The sequence below is a fragment of the Schistocerca americana genome, chromosome 2 (assembly GCF_021461395.2).
Source record: "Schistocerca americana isolate TAMUIC-IGC-003095 chromosome 2, iqSchAmer2.1, whole genome shotgun sequence".
In the NCBI taxonomy this organism is placed as follows: domain Eukaryota; kingdom Metazoa; phylum Arthropoda; class Insecta; order Orthoptera; family Acrididae; genus Schistocerca; species Schistocerca americana.
Window position 1 is genome coordinate 634,712,013 of NC_060120.1, and position 13,949 is coordinate 634,725,961.

Below are 13,949 nucleotides of genomic sequence, written 5' to 3' on the forward strand. Positions count from 1 at the left end.
ATTCGAACCTGCGACCGTAGCAGCAGCGCGGTTCCGGACTGAAGCGCCTAGAACCGCTCGGCCACCGCGGCCGGCGCCTGCACAGAGTCCTGACCTGAATCCTATAGAACACCTTTGGGATGTTTTGGAACGCCGACTTCGTGCCAGGCCTCACCGACTGACATCGATACCTCTTCTCATTGCAGCACTGCGTGAAGAATGGGCTGCCATTCCCCAACAAATCTTCCAACACCTGATTTAACGTATGTCTGCGAGAGTGGAAGCTGTCATCAAGGCTAAGGGTGGACCAACACCGTATTGAATTCCAGTATTACCGATGGAGGGCGCCACGAACCTGTAAGTCGTTTTCAGCCAGATTGTCGAATACTTTTGCTCGCATCGTGTATGTGGCGCAAACTAGGACGTCAACTCCGACCCAGTGTCAGTAGCCGGCCGGGGTGGCCGAGCGGTTCTAGGCGCTACAGTCTGGAACCGCGTGACCGCTACGGTCGTAGGTTCCAATCCTGCCTCGGGTATGGATGTGTGTGATGTCCCTAGGTTAGTTAGGTTTAAGTAGTTCTAAGTTCTAGAAGACTGATGACCTCAGAAGTTAAGTCCCATAGTGCTCAGAGCCATTAGAACCAGTGTCAGTATCCACGGCATAAATGAGCAGTTACAGAAGTTGGGTGCCAGCTTGCCACAGGAGAGAACACAGCAGCTTCATGTCATCTTTCCCAACCTAATCAGAGCACGCATCCAGGCCTGAAGGGGTGCTACTTCATAGTGATTAGAGGGCTCATATTGCCAAATTCTTTATAAATTTGATTCGATTTTGTAATCGCCGAAATAACATACGTACCCTCACAATTTTTACTTCGGTTCCTCTTCCCCTTCTAGGCGCTTCACTTTTTTCTCAGGCAGTATGTATCGTGAACGGACTGCGAAAATAACATTGGGAAGATTCGACGTCATACGAAGCTTACCAATAGTTAGTCTTCCCGCGCACCATCCGTCACTAGATTTGGCCTGTGTGGAAGTGATAGTAGTCCTCGAAGCATGGTGCCCGTAGTACAAGGGCAGATCAGCAGCGAAATGGAAACCACAGTGAAATTCAAAAATGTTTTATTTTCAGCTTTTAGCAACAGGTTCCAGCTATATGCCTACATAGTAATCACTTCGACTTAGCCGTTTGTCACTGTGTGGTACCAACTTTCCAATAACCTCGTGACACAAGGTAGCCGCCTGTGCTTTCCGGAAATTCTCTATTCTGGTCTGCAACTCATTATTTGTGCCAAAATGCTGACCTCAGAGCCAGTGGTTCATGTGTGCAAAGAAATGAAAATCAGAGGGACCCAAGTTCCGGCTGTATGGTGGGTGATCACACTTTCCCATCGAAAATGCTGTAGGAGTGTCTATGTTGCAACTGCACCGTGAGGCCAAGCATTAACATGAAGAAGAAAACGCCTATTACAACATTCCTCTTCACTTATTATCAATTGTCTTCATAAACGATTTCCTTGGATCGCCTTATCCAATCGCCAAACAAGATCATCGGTTGACACTCGCTTCATTCCCAGACCGCCTGCATCATGAGCGTCAATACGTCCTGCTTCAAGGTTCCTGGATCACTGTCGCTCTTTATCTTACACTCCATTACACATCATAAAGTGGTTTGTCAAGGTTTAGATGAAGATGTTAGTTAAAAAAAATCTCCATGTCGCTTTTACTTACCAACAGTGGGTATTTTTAATGTTACTACCAGTACACAAATGGAAGTACACACGGTTTTACAAAAGGGTAATCACGCTGATGGCAAGAAAACATTTTCAAGACTTTCTAGTCAAGTTATACCTTGAACCGCTGCATTAAATCTGGCGGCAGGAGAGCTCCGTCTCAAAGATAGCAGTTCTAATTCAGCTCTTCGTAAGTAAAACAAGCTTCTGGTATCAACAGAGAAAGACTGCTAATCGTCGATATCATTCTACGAAAAAGGATGTGCTTAGAAACAACGATCTATTAACTCTATAAACTTAGTACACTACCAACCCCTCAGCCAGGATCGTTTGATACTTGCCAGGTGAGTGACCTGTAGGCCTACTAGAAGTGTTGAGAATAATATCGTTCATATGCATGCAAGATTACTGACATAAGAAAGTCTTTGTATAGAGCAGTCTGAAATTCCAACATTAAGAAATTAGCAAAGAAAGATATGTTTATGCTTCAGTACTTCCTTCGACACTTCATATTTTAGTCATGACTCTTGATTGCAGGTTTAATTAGAAGTCATGAAGAAGGAGAAAGGAGAAGTAAGAGAGAAATCATTAGGTCCCGTCTCAGAGTCGAGAATAATGAAAACATTAGTAATCGCATTTGGTCATGTGCAATGAGATTCACATTAGCTGCATGCGAACATTTCCTCATTACAGCTTTTATAAATTTGTGACTGCTAATGTGCAGTCTGAAGTACATTCGGGACCAATGAGCAATAAAATTCCAAGCAATAGGCCAACGTAGAAATACACAGGATAAACCGTTTCAGTCACTTGAAGAAACACAGCAATCAGCCAGTTTTCATCAATTTTATTTTACCAAGTCGTTTCTGAGAGTTTGTCCAACCTGAGTTGACATAACACAATAAATTTTCCTTGAGATATTTGAGACTCATCTTTATCTACGATAATGATAGAAGCTTAAGAAATGAATGAAATTTATGACACGGCTGGGGCTTGAATCTAGGTCTCCTTGCTTACTAGGCAGGCGTTTGCGCCATAACACCACTGCAGCGGTAAGAGTCACACACCCGCACGGATTACTCTAGTCCGATGTCCTCCCTAACTTCAATTCAGAACTTGAGTTTATTTTCCCTTCCTTAGATCGTCGCTTTTGCCGAGGCTCACCGGTACTGGAACAGCAACCCAGCGTTGGACGTACTGGGAAGATCCTGCCTGTACCTCAGGATTAGCTGATCTATAGGTCTAATATAATTCAATTTTCCTTGAGCGATTTAAGTCTCATCTATGATAATAACTTAAGGAAGGGTTCGAGTATTGGCGTGGAACAAATCACTTATTTCGCCACTTTGTAGACTGAATTTTCCACACTGAAGCTGTACCATATGAAATAATAATTCCCTTAGCACCTCTGTCAATCGACTCGCATATTATTACTATTTTGCTAACATTACGTTAGCAAAACCATGCGAGAATCGTGAGACCATCGTGACAAAATAAAATTAATAAATTGCTTGGGTTATGCGAGTCCGTAAGTTATTATCATAAATGAAACGGTGTAATCCGTAGCTGCTACAATCACTCCACGAGAGGCGTCATTACATTGCGTTCCAAAAACCCAACCAGATATAACTTGATCATCCCCTTCTACTCGCGTTCACCGACTTTTTGCTACGTCTAAAATTGAATACGAATAGCACTGAAACATTTAAAATGAGCTAGTCACATGATATAGCAGTTTTCAAAAGTTAAATTAGGATTTGTACTCTGCCTCCTTGCGGCTGCATCGTGCAGTGTAAAAGATACGCTGCGCGGGAAAGCCGCACGGTACAGGGCGCCTTGCCACGGTCCGTGTGGCTCCCCCTGTCGCAGGTTCGAGTCCTCCCTCGGGCATGGGTGTGTGTGTGTTGTCCTTAGCATAAGTTAGTTTAAGTTAGATTAAGTAGGCACCGATGACCTCATCAGTTCGGTCCCGTAGGAACTTACTACAAATTTTCCGAATAAAAGATACGGTTATCTTCCGATAACTCGTATTACAAACATACCATTAACATAAACATGGCAAAAATATTAGTCAGATATAGAAAAACTCACCTGTATCAGATACGAAAAAGGAGAATGTTGCAGATGAGTAACACGAGCAAGCACTGGTCCACGGGGTGTGAAGTCAAGTCCTCTATACAGGTCAATATCACTCTTCTGCCTAAATGTGGCGAACTCATTCCTTGGCGCGTTTTCTGAAACTACTTCCACAGAAGTCACCGTGATTCCTGGAAAATCTAGCTGCAAGAACAATAATAACAAACTTAATGCAATTTATTATTCTAGAAAGTATTAATGATTGTGTAAATCGTTATTATTTTCTAGCGTCAGTTTCTCCCTTATTGATTTGTTTTCCATTAATAATAAGGAGTTCGACTTCATTACGCGCTTGTTATTGTAGCCAAATCACTTTTGATTTACTAGTTTTTGTTTTTCCAGTCGAGCTGTCATTTTCTCTTTCAGCTACCCTAATTGTCCTCGTCAGGTGCCATCGCAGATTTCGTTGCTCGTATTTGGAAGCCATGCAAATTGTGAAAGATGTACGGTGTCTTCCGTTTCGAAGTAGAGTTCGTCCAATAAGTTTCCGCGGACGCAAAGGCTATTCTTTGTGGTTTGCAATTTTAATTCTTACTGTCCTGTGTTGCAAACGTACAGATTTTAATTTTTCCTCAGCCCTGTTCCCATTTCATAATATCTTCGTGGAAGAAAGCATAAATCAGACCAGCATTTACCTCTTTCTTGTATGTTTCATTCCATTTAAACTTGGTTTCTGAGATCAAAGGGCTCCTTGACTTCTTTTCCAGCTCTCTTTTTTCCAGCCTATAGTGCAATACCTGAACGAACCATGTTCTTGATACCTGTTTTCTTTTTAATTTTGCTTCTATTCTGAATTTTATTTTCACTTCAATCAACATAAAAATTCAGTAGTAACCATGTTACACCGACATACACGTCATTTTCCAATTTCGATCCTTTCAAGACCAATTTCTTGTACTCGTCCTCCTTTTTCACTTTTCCTGATCGTAAATTATACTACTGTCCCTGTACATTATCTCCGTTTCTCGGCAGGTTCCGAATACTTTATTCCAATTCACACTTGTGACGCCGAGACTTACGGAGACGTTTAGAGTACGTAGCAAAGTTTTTACAGTTGTCCAGCCACGCCCCATTAAAAGGAGATATAGTAAAATAAAATTATAACCGTGTTTCCAACCACAGATTCGGAATGCTTATGCAAATATGAGTGCACTTTAATTAAAAATGCGATGAACTTAATCTGCCAATTTATGCATTAAAACTAATTTTCCCAAGCCAACGGAAGCCGCCTATAACTTGCTAAGTAGAAGACTGTCGAATGGCGGGGTGGAGCAATTTTCATGATCATCAATCAGTTAATTGATGAAATATTGAAGATGGCGTAGATCTGCAGAAGTTCCAGTGACCTTTAGTTTCGAATTCAAGACAAGTAACGTTTGCCTGGAGGGACACCGAACTTGCACGTGATCCGAAGCAGCAAACGGTATTTATGATTTTTCAACCCTCCCGTTTCGCGCCGTCCTTTGGTTTGATCTCGTGGGGTGCGACATTGACACATGCATGAATAAAGCGGGGCAAGGTCCACTCCCCCCCCCCCCCCCCCCCCCACACACACACACACCAGATTGGCAACACCGTCGGTGCCATTTGTACCTTTGTTGAGCACTTTAAAAATATACCTGTACAGAGACAACCCCCTACCAATACCTTGGCGCCTGCGAGCAGCCAAACCCTTCGACACTATACAACTGAGTGGCATACACTGGTGCTGGAATTCCTTTTAGCAGGGATGTGGAATTTGAGGGGTGTCGAAGGCGAGGCCGGCCCGCAGGCGCCTAGGGAATAATCTAGGGTTGTCTCTGTACAAGTACATTTCTGAAGTATTCAACGAAGATGTGTGTGTGGCATCAAAGGTATTGCCCAACTGGGGAGGGTGGGGGGGGGGTGGAGCTTAGAGTGACCCTTGGCCATTTTATTCATGCATTTGAGTGTTAAAGGACCACGATAAGCACGACTGAGTGCAGGAAGTCGGCTGCTGCTTACTCTGATGCAGTCTAGTGTTTTTCTGAGGAATTCCGTAAATTCTGAAAATTTAAATGTCGTTTGAGTCGGTTGGTTTCCTCCCCATCGCGCTACCATGTGTAGTTCCTCTGTATTCGACGGAGAGTTTGACATGCTGCATGCGCGCGTCGTCATGCAGTGGCGACAGCGGCGTCCGCGGTGGCCGCGAAGTGTGGTGCCCGCCTGGGCTGGCTCTCAGTTCCTGACCGCCCGTGTTTGCGAACACAGCTTTCGATAGGGGCGCTACGGCAACGATGAAGCGTTGGTGTAGGCCACTGTTGTGGGTTTCGCTAGCTCGGCCGTAGTCTGGTGAAAAGCTCTATTGTCTGGTGTTACTAAGCACGTCGTTGTATGTAGAGTCCTAACGTTGTTACGCGCTGTTTCTGGTTATTGCATTGGCCACAGTCAAGATACAGGCTTGCTCAAATTGTAGACTAGAGTGGTGGTTAAATCAGAGGCCGGTCATTCTCCGTTGTACGCAGCTTCACCGTTGTCAGTAAGGTGGTTAACTCTGTCTTAAAGTGGTTTACTTGAAGGAAACGTCGATATAGTACGCAGCCGTTAAGAAGTTGTTTGGTCCTCCCGTTGTGGATTACTGAAAGGACTGGCTACAACAGCAATGTTGTTTGTTTAAGTCTATCACTTGGAAGGTGTTTTATAACGCACACCTGCCGTCGAAATGTGACGGAAACGACCGTTACTGAGTTATTGGTCATCTCTCAAGTGGGTGATATGCATCGATTTTTTCCTGTCTTCTCCCTGTTATCGGATTAAAGAGAACTGGTGGGCTACCGCTTTAGTGTGATTTGCAAAACGGTGAAACATTTACGCATCCCTGTGGTGTGTTGTCGGATGTGCTCCCTGCCGCCGTTGGATAAGCAGCTGAGCAGCAAGTCGTATACTCCTAGCTCACTCATTTGTTACATAGTTTAATTCTTAATTTCTTTGCGAGTTTTTGGTACTTGCATTGTTTAATTCATAAATTTCGGGCGTATTATAGTATTTGAGAGTTGTAGCATCGCGTTTTAGTACCTGAATAGTGTAAATTCGCGTAGTCGTTTGTCTACTGTTTTTGTTTTGAACGGCCAGTGTCGGTTGGTCACAGTTAGTGTGCTCCCTGCCGCCGTTGGATAAGCAGCTGAGCAGCAAGTCGTATACTCCTAGCTCACTCGTTTGTTACACAGTTTAATTCTTAATTTCTTTGCGTGTTTTTGGTACTTGCATTGTTTAATTCATAAATTTCGGGCGTATTATAGTATTTGAGAGTTGTAGCATCGCGTTTTAGTACCTGAATAGTGTAATTTCGCTTAGTCTCCTTCCGCCGCCGAGCAGTGTCAGCAGTGCGCAAGTAGCAGCATTACTGCATTTACTAGACAATCTTGTATTTTAATAACCGTTTAAATTTTGTCGATTTATTTGCGCTCTCTGTAGATTAGTTCAGACGTTCTTTGCAAAACAGTTTTTAGCATGGATAGGGACTGCAACTGCTGTGTTCGGATGCAGGCTGAGTTGGCATCCCTTCGCTCCCAGCTTCAGGCAGTGTTGGCTTCGGTCACACAGCTTGAAGCTGTTGCCAATGGGCATCACTGTGGGGGTTGGGATGGGGGTTTGTCGGGGACGGCCAGCTCGTCCCACGCATCCCCTGATCGGACTACGACTGTGGTTGCCCGGGATACTGCCCGCATTGAGGCTGATCCCTCACCTGTGGTAGAGTGGGAGGTCGTTTCAAGGTGTGGCAGAAGGCGAAAGACATTCCGGAGGGCAGAACGGAAAGCCTCTCCAGTTTGTCTGACGAACCGGTTTCAGGCTCTCTCTCAGGCTGATACTGATCTTCGGCCTGACATGGCTGCTTGTCCTGTTCCAGAGGTTGCCCCTCAGTCTGCAAGATCCGGGCAGTTGCAGAGGGTGGGCTTACTGGTAGTTGGGAGCTCCAACGTCAGGCGCGTAATGGGGCCCCTTAGGGAAATGGCAGCAAGAGAGGGGAAGAAAACCAATGTGCACTCCGTGTGCATACCGGGGGGAGTCATTCCAGATGTGGAAAGGGTCCTTCCGGATGCCATGAAGGGTACAGGGTGCACCCATCTGCAGGTGGTCGCTCATGTCGGCACCAATGATGTGTGTCGCTATGGATCGGAGGAAATCCTCTCTGGCTTCCGGCGGCTATCTGATTTGGTGAAGACTGCCAGTCTCGCTAGCGGGATGAAAGCAGAGCTCACCATCTGCAGCATCGTCGACAGGACTGACTGCGGACCTTTGGTACAGAGCCGAGTGGAGGGTCTGAATCAGAGGCTGAGACGGTTCTGCGACCGTGTGGGCTGCAGATTCCTCGACTTGCGCCATAGGGTGGTGGGGTTTCGGGTTCCGCTGGATAGGTCAGGAGTCCACTACACGCAACAAGCGGCTACACGGGTAGCAGGGGTTGTGTGGCGTGGGCTGGGCGGTTTTTTAGGTTAGATGGCCTTGGGCAAGTACAGAAAGGGCAACAGCCTCAACGGGTGCGGGGCAAAGTCAGGACATGCGGGGACCAAGCAGCAATCGGTATTGTAATTGTCAACTGTCGAAGCTGCGTTGGTAAAGTACCGGAACTTCAAGCGCTGATAGAAAGCACCGAAGCTGAAATCGTTATAGGTACAGAAAGCTGGCTTAAGCCAGAGATAAATTCTGCCGAAATTTTTACAAAGGTACAGACGGTGTTTAGAAAGGATAGATTGCATGCAACCGGTGGTGGAGTGTTCGTCGCTGTTAGTAGTAGTTTATCCTGTAGTGAAGTAGAAGTGGATAGTTCCTGTGAATTATTATTGGTGGAGGTTACACTAAACAACCGAACTAGGTTAATAATTGGCTCCTTTTACCGACCTCCCGACTCAGCAGCATTAGTGGCAGAACAACTGAGAGAAAATTTGGAATACATTTCACATAAATTTTCTCAGCATGTTATAGTCTTAGGTGGAGATTTCAATTTACCAGATATAGACTGGGACACTCAGATGTTTAGGACGGGTGGTAGGGACAGAGCATCTAGTGACATTATACTGAGTGCACTATCCGAAAATTACCTCGAGCAATTAAACAGAGAACCGACTCGTGGAGATAACATCTTGGACCTACTGATAACAAACAGACCTGAACTTTTCGACTCTGTATGTACAGAACAGGGAATCAGTGATCATAAGGCCGTTGCAGCATCCCTGAATATGGAAGTTAATAGGAATATAAAAAAAGGGAGGAAGGTTTATCTGTTTAGCAAGAGTAATAGAAGGCAGATTTCAGATTACCTAACAGATCAAAACGAAAATTTCTGTTCCGACACTGACAATGTTGAGTGTTTATGGAAAAAGTTCAAGGCAATCGTAAAATGCGTTTTAGACAGGTACGTGCCGAGTAAAACTGTGAGGGACGGGAAAAACCCACCGTGGTACAACAACAAAGTTAGGAAACTACTGCGAAAGCAAAGAGAGCTCCACTCCAAGTTTAAACGCAGCCAAAACCTCTCAGACAAACAGAAGCTAAACGATGTCAAAGTTAGCGTAAGGAGGGCTATGCGTGAAGCGTTCATTGAATTCGAAAGTAAAATTCTATGTACCGACTTGACAGAAAATCCTAGGAAGGTCTGGTCTTACGTTAAATCAGTAAGTGGCTCGAAACAGCATATCCAGACACTACGGGATGATGATGGCATTGAAACAGAGGATGACACGCGTAAAGCTGAAACACTAAACACCTTTTTCCAAAGCTGTTTCACAGAGGAAGACCGCACTGCAGTTCCTTCTCTAAATCTTCGCACAAACGAAAAAATGGCTGACATCGAAATAAGTGTCCAAGGAATAGAAAAGCAACTGGAATCACTCAACAGAGGAAAGTCCACTGGACCTGACGGGATACCAATTCGATTCTACACAGAGTACGCAAAAGAACTTGCCCCCCTTCTAACAGCCGTGTACCGCAAGTCTCTAGAGGAACGGAGGGTTCCAAATGATTGGAAAAGAGCACAGATAGTCCCAGTCTTCAAGAAGGGTCGTCGAGCAGATGCGCAAAACTATAGACCTATATCTCTTACGTCGATCTCTTGTAGAATTTTAGAACATGTTTTTTGCTCGCGTATCATGTCATTTCTGGAAACCCAGAATCTACTATGTAGGAATCAACATGGATTCCGGAAACAGCGATCGTGTGAGACCCAACTCGCCTTATTTGTTCATGAGACCCAGAAAATATTAGATACAGGCTCCCAGGTAGATGCTATTTTTCTTGACTTCCGGAAGGCGTTCGATACAGTTCCGCACTGTCGCCTGATAAACAAAGTAAGAGCCTACGGAATATCAGACCAGCTGTGTGGCTGGATTGAAGAGTTTTTAGCAAACAGAACACAGCATGTTGCTATCAATGGAGAGACGTCTACAGACGTTAAAGTAACCTCTGGCGCGCCACAGGGGAGTGTTATGGGACCATTGCTTTTCACAATATATATAAATGACTTAGTAGATAGTGTCGGAAGTTCCATGCGGCTTTTCGCGGAGGATGCTCTAGTATACAGAGAAGTTGCAGCATTAGAAAATTGTAGCGAAATGCAGGAAGATCTGCAGCGGATAGGCACTTGGTGCAGGGAGTGGCAACTGACCCTTAACATAGACAAATGTAATGTATTGCGAATACATAGAAAGAAGGATCCTTTATTGTATGATTATATGATAGCGGAACAAACACTGGTAGCAGTTACTTCTGTAAAATATCTGGGAGTATGCGTGCGGAACGATTTGAAGTGGAATGATCAAATAAAATTAATTGTTGGTAAGGCGGGTACCAGGTTGAGATTCATTGGGAGAGTGCTTAGAAAATGTAGTACATCAACAAAGGAGGTGGCTTACAAAACACTCGTTCGACCTATACTTGAGTATTGCTCATCAGTGTGGGATCCGTACCAGATCGGTCTGACGGAGGAGATAGAGAAGATCCAAAGAAGAGCGGCGCGTTTCGTCACAGGGTTATTTGGTAACCGTGATAGCGTTACGGAGATGTTTAATAAACTCAAGTGGCAGACTCTGCAAGAGAGGCGCTCTGCATCGCGGTGTAGCTTGCTCGCCAGGTTTCGAGAGGGTGCGTTTCTGGATTAGGTATCGAATATATTGCTTCCCCCTACTTATACCTCCCGAGGAGATCCCGAATGTAAAATTAGAGAGATTAGAGCGCGCACGGAGGCTTTCAGACAGTCGTTCTTCCCGCGAACCATACGCGACTGGAACAGGAAAGGGAGGTAATGACAGTGGCACGTAAAGTGCCCTCCGCCACACACCGTTGGGTGGCTTGCGGAGTATCAATGTAGATGTAGATGTAGATGGTCATGCTGTTCCCGACAGTGCTGGCCGTTGTGAGATCAGTTGTGCTGTTTGTAATTGGTATTGTTTTTTCCTATTGCGGCTGTTACTGCCGAGACCTTTTGTGTAAAGTAGGGCGCCCCTCTCGAGTACAATAGCTGTGTACCACGTTATTTTAATTAAGCTTGCTTGACCGAAAGTACTGATCTGCGTACGGTCGGACTGTCTTACTTGACTTGGTCTGCACAGCACCCCACGGTCAGTCGTGTTACAGCCTGACCGGTGTTTGCCCTTGCCCGCGCGACCACGTCCACTTATAGTTAAGTTCATCGGCATCTGTAGCTGATGTGATTCTGTGGGCGTACTTGGCAGCCTGTGTGGCAGTAACTTATATCTATTTAAGCAGAGTAGTTATGAGCTTGGCCAGCCTTAACTCTTTTTTTTAAGTATAGTAAATTTCAAAATAAATGTCTTTATTTGACATCTCTGATCACAAACTTGTAGGTTCTCAGACCACCGGTTTCGGTCAGCAATGACCATCTTCATATATGTTGTTAAAAACATGTTTGTACTCATAGACGTGAAACAAAGAAATTTATTCTACACTTTCTGGATCACTGTTCCATTCGCGACGACGTCGGAACTTGTGCAACTTTTAAAAGCTTTTTTGTTAAGGCTTTAGCTATGCTTCTCCTGCCATTTAAGTTGATAAAATGAAGCCTCGGTATTTAAGCTGCCTGCCGCTCTTGAAGGCTGTGATACGTAAGCATATAGTAGTGTAAAGTTGTTGTGTTCCTGGCCAGAGGCACCAAGGGGCATACTCGTTCTATTTAAGGGACCACACATTGAATAACATTTATCTGACCCACCACGGTGGCCGAGAGCGCTAATGCGATGCTTCCTGGACTCGGGTAGGCGCGCCGGCACCCGATCGAATCCGCCCAGCAGCTTAACGACGAGGGCCAGGGTGCCGGCCTACCTGGTGATTTTTAGGCGGTTTTCCACATCCTGGTAGGTGAATACCGGGCTGGTCCCCACGTCCCGCCTCAGTTACACAACTCACAGACATTTGATACACGTTCGCACTATCTCACGATTTACACTAGACGCAGACTGCTGGTGTACACTGATTCCATCCCGGGGGGGTACGGAATGGTGGCAGGAAGGGCATCCGTTCGCCTCTTAAGATTACCCATGACAAATCCGATAGAAACAATGCCGACCCTGCGGAAACTGTGGGACAAAGGCACAAGCGAAAGAAATTGAATAATAATTACCTGTTTACTGAATTTTAAGCTCTTATGTTTATGTTGAAGGAACTTTGTTTTGTTATTGTTGTCGCCAGATATTTAGTCTGTGTTAAGTAATTTGCAGAACGAAAGTAGTAAATGAGGTGGTAGTTTCACGGATCCTGCCACAGCATGCTGCAGTTTCGACCAGAGTCAAGTCTCACCATCTGGTCCTGCAAGATGTGTCTCTGAGATTCGACCGAGATCCAGGACTCTACCAGCAGCACCGAGGGTCGCCTCCATCCTCCCGTCATCAACGGGTGTCAGCCGCTGACGAACCTAGAGGGCTTCACCCTTTTATTATTTGGAACTGTTTAAAGAAATAGAGAGATTTCATTCAACTCACACGTGACAATTAATAACCAGTCCTCCACTTTCATCAAAAGTGGGTTCACAATGTCACATTGTGAACGATTTGAAGTTCTAACAAGTGCTACCTTTAACATGTACACTAGCAGTCTGTCAAGATCACAAGGCAAAACTACACTCATGCTCATAAATTAAGGATAATTGCAGAATTTGGTGCCACACAACGTGGCACTACACAAAACTGGCGCTAATAGCATAGGCACATAGGAAACACGCACGACATAGATCTGTTAAGTCCACGGTATTGGTGATAAGTTGAGAAAACCGTCCCGAAACACATGTGGTACAAAACGCCACTGTTTCCTGCGCATGTAGCCCGACATCAATATGGGATATGATCACCATCCACACGTACAGAGGCCACACAATAGGTTGGCGTACTCTGGATCAGGTGGTCGAGCAGCTGTTGGGGTATAGCCTCCCATTCTTACACCAGTGCCTGTCGGAGCTCCTGAAGTGTCGTAGGGGTTTGAAGACGGGCAGCGATACGTCCACTGAGAGCATCCCAGACGTGCTCGATGGGGTTTAGATCTGGAGAAGAGGCAGGCCACTCCATTCGCCTGATATCTTCTGTCTCAAGGTACTCTTCCACGATGGCAGCTCTGTGGGGCCGTGCGTTATCATCCATCAGGAGGAAGGTGGGACCCACTGCACACCTGAAAAGGCGAACGTACTGGTGTAAAATGACGTCCCGATACACTTGACTGGACTCGTCCGTGAACATAACCTGGGACCACTGTTCCAATGACCATGTACTGTGTTCTTGACACCAGGCTTCACAGGCTCTCCTGTGACCAGTGGTCAGTAGAATGCACTTTGCAGGTCTCCGGGCGAATAAACCATGTCTGTTCAGTCGTCTGTACACTGTGTGTCTGGAGACAACTGTTCTAGTGGCTGTGGTAAGGTCCCGAGCAAGGCTACCTGCAGTACTCTGGTGTTGCACGCCGTGGACGTCCCGTACTGTAGCGCTTGGACACGTTTCCTGGAATCGTTGCCATAATCGTGAGATCACACATTTTGGCACACAGTGGGCCCGTGGTACGACCTGCTGTGTTTGACCAATCTCCAGTCGCCCTAGTATTCTACCCCTCATAACGTCATCAATATGTGTTCTTTGAGCCATTTTCGAC

At 45.5% G+C, this 13,949-nt stretch overlaps 1 protein-coding gene across 1 annotated transcript in view; it reads right to left on the reverse strand.

Annotated features, from left to right (window-relative positions):
* Positions 1 to 13,949, reverse strand: part of LOC124595848 (phenoloxidase 1-like) — a 190,248-nt gene that overhangs the window by 15,276 nt on the left and 161,023 nt on the right. Inside the window, exon 11 of the mRNA XM_047134754.1 lies at positions 3,804 to 3,992. Coding sequence (XP_046990710.1) covers positions 3,804 to 3,992 — 189 coding nt within the window. The remainder of the gene's footprint in view (positions 1 to 3,803; positions 3,993 to 13,949) is intronic.